At 35.3% G+C, this 14,874-nt stretch overlaps 1 protein-coding gene across 13 annotated transcripts in view; it reads right to left on the bottom strand.

The window, feature by feature from the left end:
• The window catches only part of PTPN4 (protein tyrosine phosphatase non-receptor type 4), a 217,266-nt gene that overhangs the window by 2,776 nt on the left and 199,616 nt on the right, over positions 1-14,874 (bottom strand). For 11 of the 13 annotated variants that reach the window (XM_058715513.1, XM_058715518.1, XM_058715517.1 and 8 more), the window contains 5 exons: positions 12,572-12,718; positions 10,350-10,478; positions 7,741-7,889; positions 6,249-6,384; positions 4,491-4,595 (listed from right to left, as the gene is read on the bottom strand). In XM_058715513.1, the coding sequence (XP_058571496.1) occupies positions 4,506-4,595; positions 6,249-6,384; positions 7,741-7,889; positions 10,350-10,478; positions 12,572-12,718 (651 nt within the window). In that variant the 3' untranslated portion in view covers positions 4,491-4,505. Of the gene's footprint in view, positions 1-4,490; positions 4,596-6,248; positions 6,385-7,740; positions 7,890-10,349; positions 10,479-12,571; positions 12,719-14,874 lie in introns of those variants that run through there. The other 2 variants (XM_058715515.1, XM_058715523.1) reach the window with 1 other exon arrangement.

The raw sequence follows: 14,874 nt of genomic DNA, 5'->3' as shown, positions 1-14,874 counted from the left end.
GGTAGTAGTGTTAGTTTTGTTATTTTGAGATGTTATGTCATGTGGAATAAAACAAGGGAGTATTTGTGATAGTCTAAATCTTTCATTGCTGATATTGTAGAGAACCATTATTCTTGTTAAAGAAGAATGGAAATAAAGATGTAAGGTAGAACACATCAAGTAAAAACACTGAGGTCCTGAATTTGTATTGGAAGCATCAGTTAGTAGCTCCTTATACGTTTGTTTTCTTCACTGTGGCAATGGAAGATTTCTAGAGACAAATACTAACACTAACCCAGCAGCTTAAAATACCTAGTGCTCAGAAGGTGATCCCTAAAATAATTTCTGAAGACAAAAACAAAAAAAACAGTACTTTTCTGGAGAAATTATGATTCTAAAACTGGGGCAGGAAATGCACATGCCTGGACATTTTTATTGGTAGCAAAGAAACTATCCGTACGAGGGTCTTGACAAAACAGCTTAGGAGCCGAGCTGAACAGGTTCCTACTGTCCAAAAATGGGACAGTGTAGGCATCATTAAAAAAAAAAAAAACTACAACGAGTTGAAATATATCACATATGTTTAAATCCACGATATCAGAATAATATCAAAGCAAACAAAAGTATGAGATCACCAGTGGGAGAGGCAAGTGAACCAACTCATTATACTGAAAACTGATATAGGAAAGCACAGCCTATACCACTGGTTAACCAAATAGCAGAAGAGAACTTTCTCTTTAAAGAAGTATTCCAGCTAATAAACAAAGAAGGAATAATAGACTATTATCATTCTTCAAACCCCACCAGTTAATGATGCAGACACTGATCACCCAAGGCCACTAACATCACAAAAAGAAAGACAACGTTTAAGTGCCTCTTGAAAGAACAAAATACCACCTAATTTGTTCAAGTCTATAGATCCATTTACCACTTTTAGGAAACACAGATAATACTCGGTTTATTCATCAAATAAACTGCAGGAAAAAAGAAAAGAAACATAGAAAGAAGCAACACATTAAAAGAGATTTAGGAGACATAAACCAATCAGAATTTGTGGACTGTATCTGAATCCTGATTTTATACAAACTGTAAAAGCAAAAACTCATTGTGTATGATACAATCCAATAATTTGATCTCTGGGTATATATACATACAAAAAAATTGGAAGTAAGACCTCAAAGAGACATTCATACATCCATGTTCACAGAAGCATTATTTACAATAACCAAAAGATGGAAACAACCCAAATGTCCACCGGCAGATAAAAGGATAAACAATATGTGGCCTATACACAATCAAGAATTCTTCAGCCTTAAAAGAAAGGAAATTCTTACACATGCTACAAAATGGATGAACCCTGAGAATATAATGCGGAGAGAATCCAGTCACAGAAAAACAAAACCTGTATGAAGCTACTTATATAAGGCATCTAGAGCAGTCAAATTCCTAGAAACAGAAAGTAGAATGCTGGTTGCCAGGGGATGGGAGGAGAGGGATATGGAGAGTTGTTGTTTAATGTGTATAGTGTTTTAGTTTTGCAAGATGAAAAAGTGCTAGAGACAGGTTACCCAACAGTGTGAATACACTTAATACTACTGAACTGCGTAATTCAAAATGGTTAAGATGATAAATTTTATGTGGTATGTTTTGCTACAATTAAAAATCCATTATGTGTGAATATAGATACAAGAATCTCAAGAAAATATTAGCCAATCAAATCAAGCATCATATAAAAAAAATTACACACCATGTCCAAGTAGAATTTACCCCAGGAATGCAGGTTAGTTTAACATCTGAGAGTCAGTCAAGATACTATACAACATTAATAGAATAAAAGACAAAAACCACACAATCATTTCAAGAAACATACGTACACAAAAAGCATTTGACAGAACTGAACATCTTTTCATGATGAAATTACTCAACAAACTAGCAACAGAGGGAACTTCCTCAACCTGACAAAAGGCAGCTTGTTAGATACTTAGTGGGTAAAAAACTGAAAGCTATCTCCCTAAGACCAGGAACAAGACAAGAGTGTCTGGTTTTACCACTTTAACATTGTACTGGAAGTTTTAGCTTGGGACACTTGGGAGAAAAAAGGGGGGACGGGAGTGCCTGGGTGGCTCAATTGGCTAAGCCTCCGACTCTTGATTTCAGTTCAGGTCATGATCTCATGGTTTGTGAGTTTGAGCCCCACACGGGGCTCTGCACTGGCAGCATAGAGCTTGCTTTGGATCCTCTCTCTCTGCCCCTCCCCTGCTCAAGCTCTCTCTCTCTCTCTCTCTCTCACTCTCGAAACAAACTTAAAAAAAAGAAAGGAAAGGCATCTAAAGTGGAAAGGAAGAAGTAAACTATCTCTATTTACAGATAGTATCTTGTATATAGAAGATCCTAAGGAATCCACTTTCATAGGTAAAAAATTATTAGAGTTAATGAATTATTTCAGCAAGGTTGCAGGATACATGATCAACATACAAAATCAACTTTATGTCTATACCCAAGCAATGTATACTCCCAAACTGAAATTAAGACAACAATTTCCCTTAAAATAGCACCAAAAAGACTAAAAAGCTTAATAAATTTGACAAAAGTATAAGACTTGCATACTGAAAACTACAACATATGAAAGAAATTAAAGATGACATAAATAGATGGAAAGACATTTTGTGTTCATGGTTTGGAAGATGGAATATCATTAAGATGGCAACACTCCCCCACAATGATATGTAGATTTAATGCAATCCATATCTTGCTTTTTTTTGCAGAGAACATATAATGAATCCATATAAAATTAATATGGAAAAGCAAGGGACTCTGAATAGCTAAAACAGTCTTGAAAAAGGAACAGAGTTGGGAGAGTCACATTTCCTGACTTCAAATTTTATTATAAAACTGTAAGTAATCAAGACACTATGTAAGTAGTATAAGGATAGGCATATAAATCAATGGAACAGAGTTGAAAGTCCAAAAATAAACCCTTACATTTGTGGTCAACTAGTTTTTGACAAGGAACATAGAGACAATTAACAACAATCTTGGGGTGCCTGGGTGGCTCAGTCGGTTAAGCGACTGACTTCGGCTCAGGTCATGATCTCACGGTTGATGGGTTCAAGCCCTGCATCAGGCTCTATGCTGACAGCTCAGAGCCTGGAGCCTGCTTCGGATTCTGTGTCTCCCTCTCTCTCTCTCTCTCTCTGCTCCTCCCCTGCTCGTGCTCTGTCTCTCTCTGTCTCTCAAAAAATAAATAAATGTTAAAAAAAAAATTTAAAAAGAAAGAACAGTCTTTTCAACAATGGAGTGGAGACAACTGGAAAGCCACATGCAGAAGAATGAAACTGGAACCATACCTCAAACTATATGTAAAAGCTAACTCAAAATAAGACACACATGTGAGAGCTAGACTATAAAACTCTCGGAAGAAGCAGAAGAATAAACCTTTGCAGCCTTGAGTTTCGGCAATGATTTCTTAGATACGACACCAAAAGCATATGTGATTTAAAAAATATATAATCTAGACTTCATCAAAATTAAAAACTTCTGTGCTACAAATGACATAATCAAAAAAGTAAAAGAACGGCATGGAAGAAAACATTTGCAAACCATAGACCTACAAGGCACTTGTATTCAGAAAATATAAAGAACTCTTACAACTCAACAATAAAATGACCAAAAGAACAAACTGAAAAAAGGGGAAGGGGCATCTGGCTGGCTCAGTTGGTGAAACGTGTGACTCTTGATCTAAGGCTGTGAATTCAAGCCCTTTGTTGGGTGCAGAGATTATTTAAAAATAAAATCTTTAAAAAAAAATAAAAGGGCAAAAGGTTTGAATAGACAGTTTTCAAAAGAAGATATACGAATAAACACATGAAAAAATGCTTGAAAGCACTAGTTATTAGGGAAACACAAATCAAAACCGCAACAAGATACCACTTTATGTTCAGTAGGCTAAAATAGAAAAAAGAGAGGGGTGCCTGGTTGGCTCAGTCAGTGGAGTATGGGACTCTTGATCTCGGGGTCACAAATTCGAGCCCCACATTGGTGCAGAGACCACTTTAAAAAGACAGATAATAACAAGTGTTGACAATGATATGGAGAAAACAGAGCCCTCATACACTGACAGAAGAATGGCAAAATGGTATAGCCACATTGGAAACAGTCTGGCAGTTACTCAAAAGGTTAAACAGAGTTACCATATGACCCAGCAATTCCCCCTCTGGGTATATACCCAAGAGAAATGAAAACATATTCACACAAAAACATACACAAATGTTTATGGTACCATTATTCATAATAACCAAGAAGCAGAAATGATCTAAATGCCCATGAACAGATGAATAGATAAACAATGGAATACTATTCAGGCAAACAAAAAAAGAGAAAGAAATGAAATATGATACACTCTATAGAATGGATAAACCTGTAAATATTATGCTAATTAAAAGAAGTCAATTATAAAGACCAAGTTGTATGATTTCATGCATATGAAAGGTCCAGAAAAGGTAAAGTTACAAAGACAGAAAAGTAGATTAGTGGTTACCTGAAGCTGGGCTGGGGGGAGGCTGGAGACTGTATGAGGGAAATGGGTATGGGGTTTCTTCTTCAGGTGATGAAATATTCTAAAATTAGATAGTTGTGATGGTTGCAAAACTCTGTGATATACTAAAAACTAATGAACTATATACTTTAAAAGGGTGAATTTTGTGGGCGCCTGGGTGGCTCAGTTGATTAAGTGTCCAACTTCGGCTCAGGTCATGATCTCACGGTTTTTGAGCCCTGTATTGGGCTCTCTGCTGTCAGCAGAGTTAGCTTCAGATCCTCTGTCCCCCTCTCTCTCTCTGCCCCTTCCCCACTGCTCTCTCTCTCAAAAATAAGCTAAAAATTAATAAATAGGTAAATTTTGTGGTATGTGCATTATATTTCAATAAAGCTGTTCTATAAAAAAGACATGATTTATATGGGACAAATGAAAATCTGAATATAGGCTATTTGATAACATTAAGAAATTACTGTTTATTATACTTACATGTGATGATGGTATTGTGATTTTGTTTAGAAGAAAAACCACTCTGTACCTTTTACAGATACACACTAAAATATTTATAGACAAAATGATCTGATGTCTAGGATTTGCTTCAAATATGGGAGAGTAGGTGGCACTACAGATGAAACAATATGGCAAATGCTGTTGGGTTTGAGTACTCAACATAGTGTTTGATTATCTACTCTTGCGTTTGATTATGTTTGATTATGTACTTTTGCGTACATTTGAAATTTTCTATAATTAAAAGCTAAAAAAAATGACAGGCATTTATTAGATCACACAGGTCGATTCACCTCAATAACTTTAATGCCACCAACAATACTAATATTTCACCATGGCTTAATACAAAAAATAATCTTAACATTAACTCTAAAATTCTTCTTTTTATTCTTGGGATATAATTCAGAGTCTGTGTAGAATACAATAAGTGAGTAGCTTAATTTCCATGACTTTTGTTGTTGTTGTTGTTGTTGTTGTTGTGATTCAAGTTCTTATGTTAAAAAGAATGTGATTTCACCACAACTGTTTCATGGAAAACAGGTCTATCAAGACTCTCCAGTTCTTGGCATCCCACTTGACTGACACTTAATAGAGGGAAAGTTCCTCTGCACCTGTTTAAGCATTCAAGGATTAACATGATAGGGTGGTACTAAGAAACATTTTCTTAAAAAATTTTTTTTTTTTCAACGTTTTTTAAATTTATTTTTGGGACAGAGAGAGACAGAGCATGAACGGGGGAGGGGCAGAGAGAGAGGGAGACACAGAATCGGAAGCAGGCTCCAGGCTCTGAGCCATCAGCCCAGAGCCCGACGCGGGGCTCGAACTCACGGACCGCGAGATCGTGACCTGGCTGAAGTCGGACGCTTAACCGACTGCGCCACCCAGGCGCCCCAAGAAACATTTTCTGTAAAAGATCAGTTAGTAAATGTTTTAGGTTTTACCAATCATATGGTACCTGTTGCAACCTCTCAACTTTGATACTTTAGTATAAAAACAGTCATAGACAATATGTAAAGAAGTGGGAATGGCTGTGTGCCAATAAAACTTTATTTACAAAAACAAGGGGTGGGCCAGATTTGGCTCACAGGCAATATTCACCAATCCCTATGCTACGGGTTACTGGCTCCTGGTAAGGAATTAAAATATAAAAATATGGTTTGGCATATATAATGGTAACAAAAATCATCATGTTGAGAATACACACAAGTACATAAAGTGCAGTACTTACAGGTGTTTGGATCATCATGGCTCGTTGATCTCTCATTGTTCTTACAATGTCTAGTGGATAAACTGGTTGATTGCATTCAATGAGACACATGGCTGTTTCCATAGTAATAAGAACCCCAGTTCTTCCAATTCCAGCACTAAAAAAGTAAGGGGCAAGGTCTCATTGATACTATCCTGTTACACTTCTTGTGGCTTTTGTGCAGTAAATTAAAGTACTGAATGAAATATATTACAATGGAATAATAATTTGATTTTAATTAAAAGTTTTATATTACAAAAGTAGAACCCAACTAAAAAATACTTTGAAAATTGAAAAACTTTTCACATGTAATGTAGATTAAATGGTTTGTATCCACCCCTTCCCCATTGTTAGTGTAAAAAGGCTACTTTAAAAGAGTCACATTTCAGTTTTAAAAATCTGAACAAGTATAGAAGCTTACTGGAGCAACCTCACTTTAAAATGCAAAATAACAAAGTTACAATAATCATTAACAAATGTACAAAATAGTATTTTGTACATATTCATACATATACAATGTATATTGTACAAAAAAGACAATAGTATTTTACATATTCAAGTCAGTTTTTAAAATCAAATTTAATTTTGATTAAACTTTAGAATTGGGATAGTCAAGAACAACTTTTTGAAGTATTTTCTGTGAACATAGCTATAGCAGCTTTTGGGGGCTTAGGATATGAAATGGCCAAACGTGTTCATCATTCCTGACATTTTTCCTCTCAGATATCTGGCCTATAATCTGTTTTGATAATTTGAAAGTCTGCTCTTAAAAAAGTGCTGGAAAGTTTAAGGATGAAGAGATACCTTCATTTATTTATTCAGAAGATTCAATACAGCTTCTGAATGAATCACTTAACGACAGAAATGGCTAGGATAAGGAGAAGATAATTTCAGTTTCCTCCTCTGGGTTGGTGGCAGTGAAGGCTAGAGTGATTGTACCTGGCCCTCTGGAAGGCAGAATGGGGCCTGAATATGAAAGCAAGAAAGGGTAGCCTACCATTGTTCACCTAGGGCTCATAGAAGTGGCATAGCCTCTGATGATACTGGGTACAGCCACTCCAAGAGGGGAGGGTACTTAACAAATATCCTGGGAGGGGTCACAGAACGGGAGGGAGTACCTTGCTGGGAGGAGAAAATCTAAACCTTAGGCTGCAACTGAATGCCTACAATATTGTATTTCATCAAGTCTAAGATGCCAGCCATTATAAGACACCCAATGTCTGAGAGGTAAACTGTGAAAAAGACAACCTTCTAAGAATTAATCAGTAAAGTATTATTTTTACTTATGATAATGTTTCAGACAATCATGTGTTGGGACATACCTGCTGCTTTCCAGCTTCATTTCATAGCTTTAGGTTCCCTCTAATTAAAATAGCGATGATCACAATTTAAGGACAAAATAAAATACGCATTTCCTTTTAGAAGTGACCTATCTGGTCAGCTATTCAATCATAAAAGACAGAAAATAGAATACCTGCAGTGAACAACAATAGGTTCTTCCTTGCCAGCCCTCTTATTTCGTACATGACAAACAAAATCCAGAAAGTCACTGGAATCATCGGGGACTCCATGGTCAGGCCAGGCTATGTATTGGATCTGAGTGAGTTGACGACTCTCATTTTTCTAAGTGTGAATGAAAAATTATGCACTTTGACTAAGGAATTATCTTTAAGGTATAAACATTTATGTCATTTTAATTTTAGAAGAAAAGCGAGAAAAGTATTCCCACTACACACAAAAAGTAATGCAGAAATTCAATAAAACCCCAAATTTTAATGAAAAAGAAAGAAACTGTTTCACAGAAACAGTTGTATCCATTAAGTATTGTCTACCTGGATCACTACTCTTCTGATAACTCAATTTGTCTATTTGTATTTTTCAGATGACAATCAAATAAATAAGCAAACCAAGTTAAGATACAAAGAAAGGTGTGAAGAAAACTAAAAAGTGTTAGGTGAACAAAATGGTAAGGTAAAAAAACTTTTATAAGCAAAATTAGGCGAATTCTGAAAAACACAAGTGAAATAATGGAAATTAGGAAAACAAAATCTCAAAATAAATGTGGATTAAAAACTGGAGATCATAAGAACACAAAGTCAAATCAGGGCTTAATTCTTTTTTAGGAGCCAAGAATCAGTAAAATAGAGAAAAGTATTGGATTTATGCATCTCATTTCTAATCTTGACTCTGCCGGTAAGCACTTAATATATCAGAGCCTTACTGTCTTAAACGGAAAAATAACACCTCCAACCCAAAGGGATAGTCTTATTTTGAAAGGATTCTATGAGAAGACCTATAAATTACCCCATCAGCTGTTTGGAATCATATTCTCAAAAATTGGTAGGTATGGTCATTCGACACTATTAAATCTGGCTACAGTCATTTACATTAAAGGGAGCTTCCAGAAAAGACCATAAAAGTACAAGGTGATTAAGAAAGGAACTAATGAAAGAAGAATTCCCAAAGAGACCTCAGAATAACCTGATAAGTAATTTTTTAGTATCCTATGAAATGAGATGGTTATCTACAATAGACAACCTTTGATTATTATTATTATTTATTATATATATTTTTTTAAGTAGGCTTCACACCTAGCGTGGAGCCCAAAACAGGGCTTGAACTCATGACCCTAAGATCAAGACCTGAGCCCGAGATCAAGAGTCAGATGCTTAACTGACTGAGCCACCCAGGTGCTCCTTGATTATTATTAACATAAGAATTTAATTAATTTAATGTACCAATAATTACAAAAATGGTTAATGTAAAATTATCTTTTATTATGTTTTGAGGTAGTGTCTGTCTTTCTATTTATCCATGTATGTATGTATTTGGTATGGTAACAAATGTATTTTCCCAATTATATTTGTCCCAAACTTTAAAAACTAATTTGTGTCTTAGCATAGTTCTGAGGTACTCAGGGTTTGCAAAGAAAAGACACTTTAATATTATAAACTGCCATGGGTAATCTATAGGTGGAGCATAAAGAGACTATGCTGAAGCCATATACAGCCTTTCATATCCATTTGGGAAAATGAAGAAATATCTTATGGACTTACCTTGTTACATTAGACCATGAGCTATACAGTATATGTCCCTAAGCCCTAAATTCATTCTGATGGAATCTACAAAAGATTTTGAAAGTTTAATTTTTTACTTCTTATAACCTATTCAATGCCAGATTCCTTTATTATACATCAGCACGACTTCTAGTTCCTTCCCTTTGGGTCAGTAAAGCTGTCTTGTTGGGCTCCTTTATTCACATTCTGGGAGGTAGAATGGGGCAGGGAAGGGGAGAGGAAGCTCTCATTTCCTAAGGCTTAACCATTGATGGGGTAGGCATGGGTATACAAAGGTAGTAGACTGTACTATTTGCTCTTCTCGAGCCCCTGTCAAAACCAAAGGTGGCTACAGGGGAATCTCTAGCTGCAGGCAGTGAAAGTGGGGTGTACGGTCTTTAACAGCCTGACAAGACTGGCAACATGCCACCCTCCACACACATCTTCCAAGTGGGTTACTAAGCCATCACTTACTAATCAGTTTCCATTTCTAGCTCTGGATTTGGAAGCAAAGAAGAGTGACCCAGGTGGCAGTAAACTAGCAATTAGAAAGCTATAATCTGTCTGCTGTCAGAGGATCCTGCCTACAATCTTTTCCTTCTTAATACTGAGGAGACTGTGAACGCTCTCCTTTATACTCTTTTACAAAAAGGACAATAATTTGACAGCTTTTAATTATTCTATTTCCAAAGATATACCCAAATACTTTACTGATGTTACTGGTAGGAAGAAACTAAACACAAACCTGGCATAATTTTTAATGAATAGGCAAAGTATTATGAGTAATAAGTATTATTTACTAGAATCTTTTTTTACTGACCATTCATATCTACCTAGAGAAAGTGAAAATGCATTTAATATAGCAGGAGAATACATTTCATAAGATTCCAAAGAATCCCAAGGAAGCAAATAATTCAGTAATTTTAAAATAATATTTCCTAGTTAACCAGGACTCAAAACATTTTTGGCTTTCAAAGTTTTACCTTGAACATAAAAGTTCTATTGAGTGGATATCCTGCCTTCCTACCTCTTGGTTAAATAGTGTCATCTTCCTGAAGATATATGCTGTGTTTCCTTCTTCTGAGTGGCAGGTGACTTGGTAGCATCCATAGGATGAACTTGCTGTGGGTTCTGGCCAATACTGGTGACACTTAACCTGACATCAATAGATTTAAGAAATATATAGAATTTAGGTTCTTCAATTTTGAAAATGTTTTACTTTTTGAAAACTTTTAAGCCTACAAAAAAATTACAAGAATAATTTGAGGAACCTTCATATATCCTTCACCTAGATCTGCCAACTCTATTAACATTTCTTCATCATTTTTTCTTTGTAATAATAATCTGTTTGGATAGATTTTGAGACTGCAAATATCCTGTTTATTACAAGCTTTCATCCAATGATTTACAATTTTTGATTAATTCTTGTGTGAATTATTTACTATGACAGTGGCAAAATGGTGCATTAATTCTTATATTTCTAGATTTAAGTTAACAATGAGAAAGATTCTCTAAAATGCCAATGCATTTATTTTCATAATTAGCATTAAAAAATTTTTTTAAGTTTATTTATTTTGAGAGAGACAGAGAGGGACAGCACAAACAGGTAAGGGACAGACAGACAGGGAGAGAGAGAGAGAATCCCAAGTAGACTCTGCCCTGTCAGCACAGAGCCCAACCTGGGGCGTGAACTCAAACTGTGAGATCATGACCTAAACCAAAACCAAGAGTCAGATGCTAAAGTTGACTGAGCCAGCTAGGCACCCCATAATTAGGACTTTAAAAAAAAAAAAAAAAGCTTTACTGACATATAATTCACATACCATACCATTTGCCCATTTAAAGCACACAATTCAATTAGTTTTAGTATATTTACAGAAGTGTGCAACCATCCACACAATCACTTTCAGAACATTTTTTCACTCCCAAACCCATTAATAATCACTGTGTGTTCCTCTATCCTAACCTCTTCTCTCATTCTGGACCTAGGCAACCATTAATCCACTTTTCTGTCCTCTGTGAATTTGCCTACTCTGGACATTTCATATAATGAAATCATACTGCGCACGGTCTTTGTTGACTGCCTTTGTTCACTTGGCATGATGCTTTCTAGGTTCATGCATGTTGTAGCATGTATCATTTCTTCATTCCTTTTTATTGCCAAGTTTTATAAATATATATATCTAAAAAAATATATATATATATCTAAAAATATATATCTAATATATATATATATATATATATATATATATATATATATATATATATATATATGATTATACCATGTTTTATTTGTTACATTTTGATTGTTTCCACCCTTTGGCTATTATGAATAATGCTGCTATGAACATTTGTGTACAAGTATTTGTGTGGATGTATGTTTTCATTTCTCCTGGGTATGCCTAGGAGTGAAACTGCTGAGTTGTAACAACTCTTATGGTTAGCCTTTCGAGGAACTGACAGACTGTTTCCCAAAGCAGCTGCACCATTGTACAAATTTACCAACAGTATAAGAGGGTGTCATTTTCTCCCTATCGTTGTCAACACTTGCTATTATCTGTCATTTTTATTTTAGTCATCCTATTGGATATGAAGTGCTACCTCCTTGTGGTTTTGATTTTTGCATTTCCTTTGTGACTAATGATGCCAGCCAAGCACCTTTTCATGACCTTACTGGCCATTTAAATATCTTTATTCAAGAAACATCTACTCAGAATATTTGGCCATTTTTAAATTGGGATTCTATCGGGGCACCTGGGTTGCTCAGTCAGTTGAGCGTCCGACTTAGGCTCAGATCATGATCTCACAGCTCATGAGTTCGAGCTCGGCGTCAGGCTCTGTGCTGACGGCTCAGAGCCTGGAGCCTGCTTTGGATTCTGTGTCTCCCTCTCTCTCTGCCCTCTCCTACCCACTCTGTCTCTCTTTCTCTCAAAAATAAACAAACATTAAGAAAAAAATTTTTAATTGGGGTTTTATCATTTTATTGTTGAGTTGCAGGAGTTCTTTATATATTTTAGATCCAAATCCTTTATCAAATAGCTATTAATCCATTTAGATAACAACTGATAATAGTAGTTAACATTTATATATCATATTTATTATGTGTTAGTCACTATGATTTTAATCACAACACAAGAAAGTAAGTTTAAAGGTTACAAAAAAGACTAAATCAACGTGAATATTTTGACCATATATGCAATTTAATTTGAAAACAGCGCAAGCATTGTTTAAGATTCAAGTATGACTTACTCTGCCACGTTCAACTTGTGTGGTCAACATTACAACCATGGAGGAGCCTTGTTCCCAAGTCATCTGCCAAAAATCTGTACAAGTGTGTGGTAATGGCCCTTGACAAGCAATATACTGATTTATAATGCTAGAAGAAGGGATTTCCATCTAAAAAGAAAAGGACACAAAACTAAAAGTCTTTTACATTATTACTTTTTACTGTGATCAAGTATACGAAAATCATCCACTAAATAATAACTGAATACAACTGATCTCAAAAAGCTGCAAAGTCAATAAAACTTTATTAACAATTTCTTTATCTATAGAAGAAATTTCTCAGTAGTTTTATACATATTTATCTTTTAAGTATTGGGAATAAAAATTAAAATATTTTCCAAAGCACTCTTGTGGGCTTAAGAGCAGCTTTACAGAAAACCCTGCTTTAGAGGAAGAGACTTGCTACAGAAATAAAAAATATTTGTCTCTAAACAGCTTACAGGTAAAATTTGCAAGAAGCAAAAATTCTGCCGTTTGTTTTAGTTCAGACTTTACAAATAATACACACTATATAACATATATACATTATACTATATAACATATATAAGAAATATACACACACATACAATAGAAAAAGATAGTAAAAATATTTTAAATTAATTATTTTTAAGAAGAAGTAAGATCGTGAGTATTCGGGGAGGATTATCATCCTACTACATTTTGAGACTTCATTAAAAAAGAAGAAAAGGTGACACACGCACATGGCACTGGAAGAATACTAAAGGGTGAACAGAAAAAGAGGTCTCACTCTCTTCCCAGCCTCTGGTTCACACCCAGAAGAACAATCCTTTTTGCTAATTTCTTTATTTTTTTAATTAAAAAACATTTTAATGTTTTTTTATTTTCGAGACTGAGAGGAGACAGAGTGTGAGCGGGGGAGGGGCAGAGAGAGAGGGTGACACAGAATCCAAAGTAGGCTGTAGGCTTTGAGCTGTCAGCACAGAGCCCGCCGCAGGGCTCGAACCCACAAACCGTGAGATCATGACCTGAGCCAAAGTTGGACGCCCAACCAACTGAGCCACCCAGGTGCCCCTCTTTTTTAATTTTTTAAAAATTTGTATTTATTTTTGAGGGGGCGGGCAGAGAGGCAGAAAGAGAGGGAGAGAGAGAGAATCTCAAGCAGGCTCTGCACTGTCAGCACAAAGCCCGATACAGGGCTTGAACTCATAAACCATGAGATCATGATCTGAGCTGAAACCAAGAGTCAGACACTTAAACCGACCGAGTCACCTAGGAACCCCTCTAATTTCTAAAATATCCAGAGACACTCTATAAATAACACACAAATGTACATGCAGAAGTCTTTGTTTTCTGTAAGACATAAAATGTGGCTTACAATGTTGTTCTGTGTATCTTGTTTCTTTTTCCACTTTATCATTGAGATCATGTCAGATTAGTACATAAAACTTCATTCTTTTTAATGGCTCTACTGTATAAATATACCATAATTTATTTAACAAACATTTAAGTTGCTGCTAATCTATTTGTTACCATAAACAAGACTGCACTGAGTTATTTTTATAAACCTAACATTTTTGTTAGTTACCTCTCCAAAGAGGTTGTACCTATTTATACTTCCACCAACAACGTATCAGGATGCTTTTTCCCTAAGAGTCTCTTTAATATACTGCTGATCCCTCACACACAATTTTGAAACTCCCAGTGCTCTGAAGTGTAAGTTTGTCCTTTGTTTGTTACATCTGACCTAAGTTGGACTCATTTGACAACAATATCTGACCTGAGTTAATCTAAGATTATTTACAGTCTTTAGGAGTACCACTCAGTGGGAATATCCATGTTTCCCATTGAGTATCAACGCATTGATTATAGGGTAATGTCACATAGTCTACTAGGGATGTTACTTATTACAGTATTTGGTATAGGCACTGAATAAACTTTCAAAAATCCAAAAAATTACGAATCCCAAAGTCTATTTGGCCCCAAGATTTCAGATAAGGGATACAGACTTATATATGATATTATCACACTTTTTGATATTTCAATCTAATCGGTGAAAAATAGTAATCCCTTGCAGTTTTGATTTGTACTTTTCTTTCTGTGAGTTTAGATGAGTGTCTAAACTTAGAAAAAATTTTCCCTCTCTGATTTTAAATAATTCTCATACATTTCCTCCAAGTAGTTTCACCATTCCATTTTTACATTTATATTTTCATATATCTAAAATATGGTATACAAAAAGTGAGGAAGTGGGTGAAGTATTTATAGATAAAAAATATTTCTGAACTATTCTATTCCACTGCTCTATA

The sequence above is a fragment of the Neofelis nebulosa genome, chromosome 2 (assembly GCF_028018385.1).
Source record: "Neofelis nebulosa isolate mNeoNeb1 chromosome 2, mNeoNeb1.pri, whole genome shotgun sequence".
Taxonomy (NCBI): domain Eukaryota; kingdom Metazoa; phylum Chordata; class Mammalia; order Carnivora; family Felidae; genus Neofelis; species Neofelis nebulosa.
Note: the sequence above shows the minus strand (reverse complement) of the source record. Positions and strands in the feature narration are given on the sequence as shown.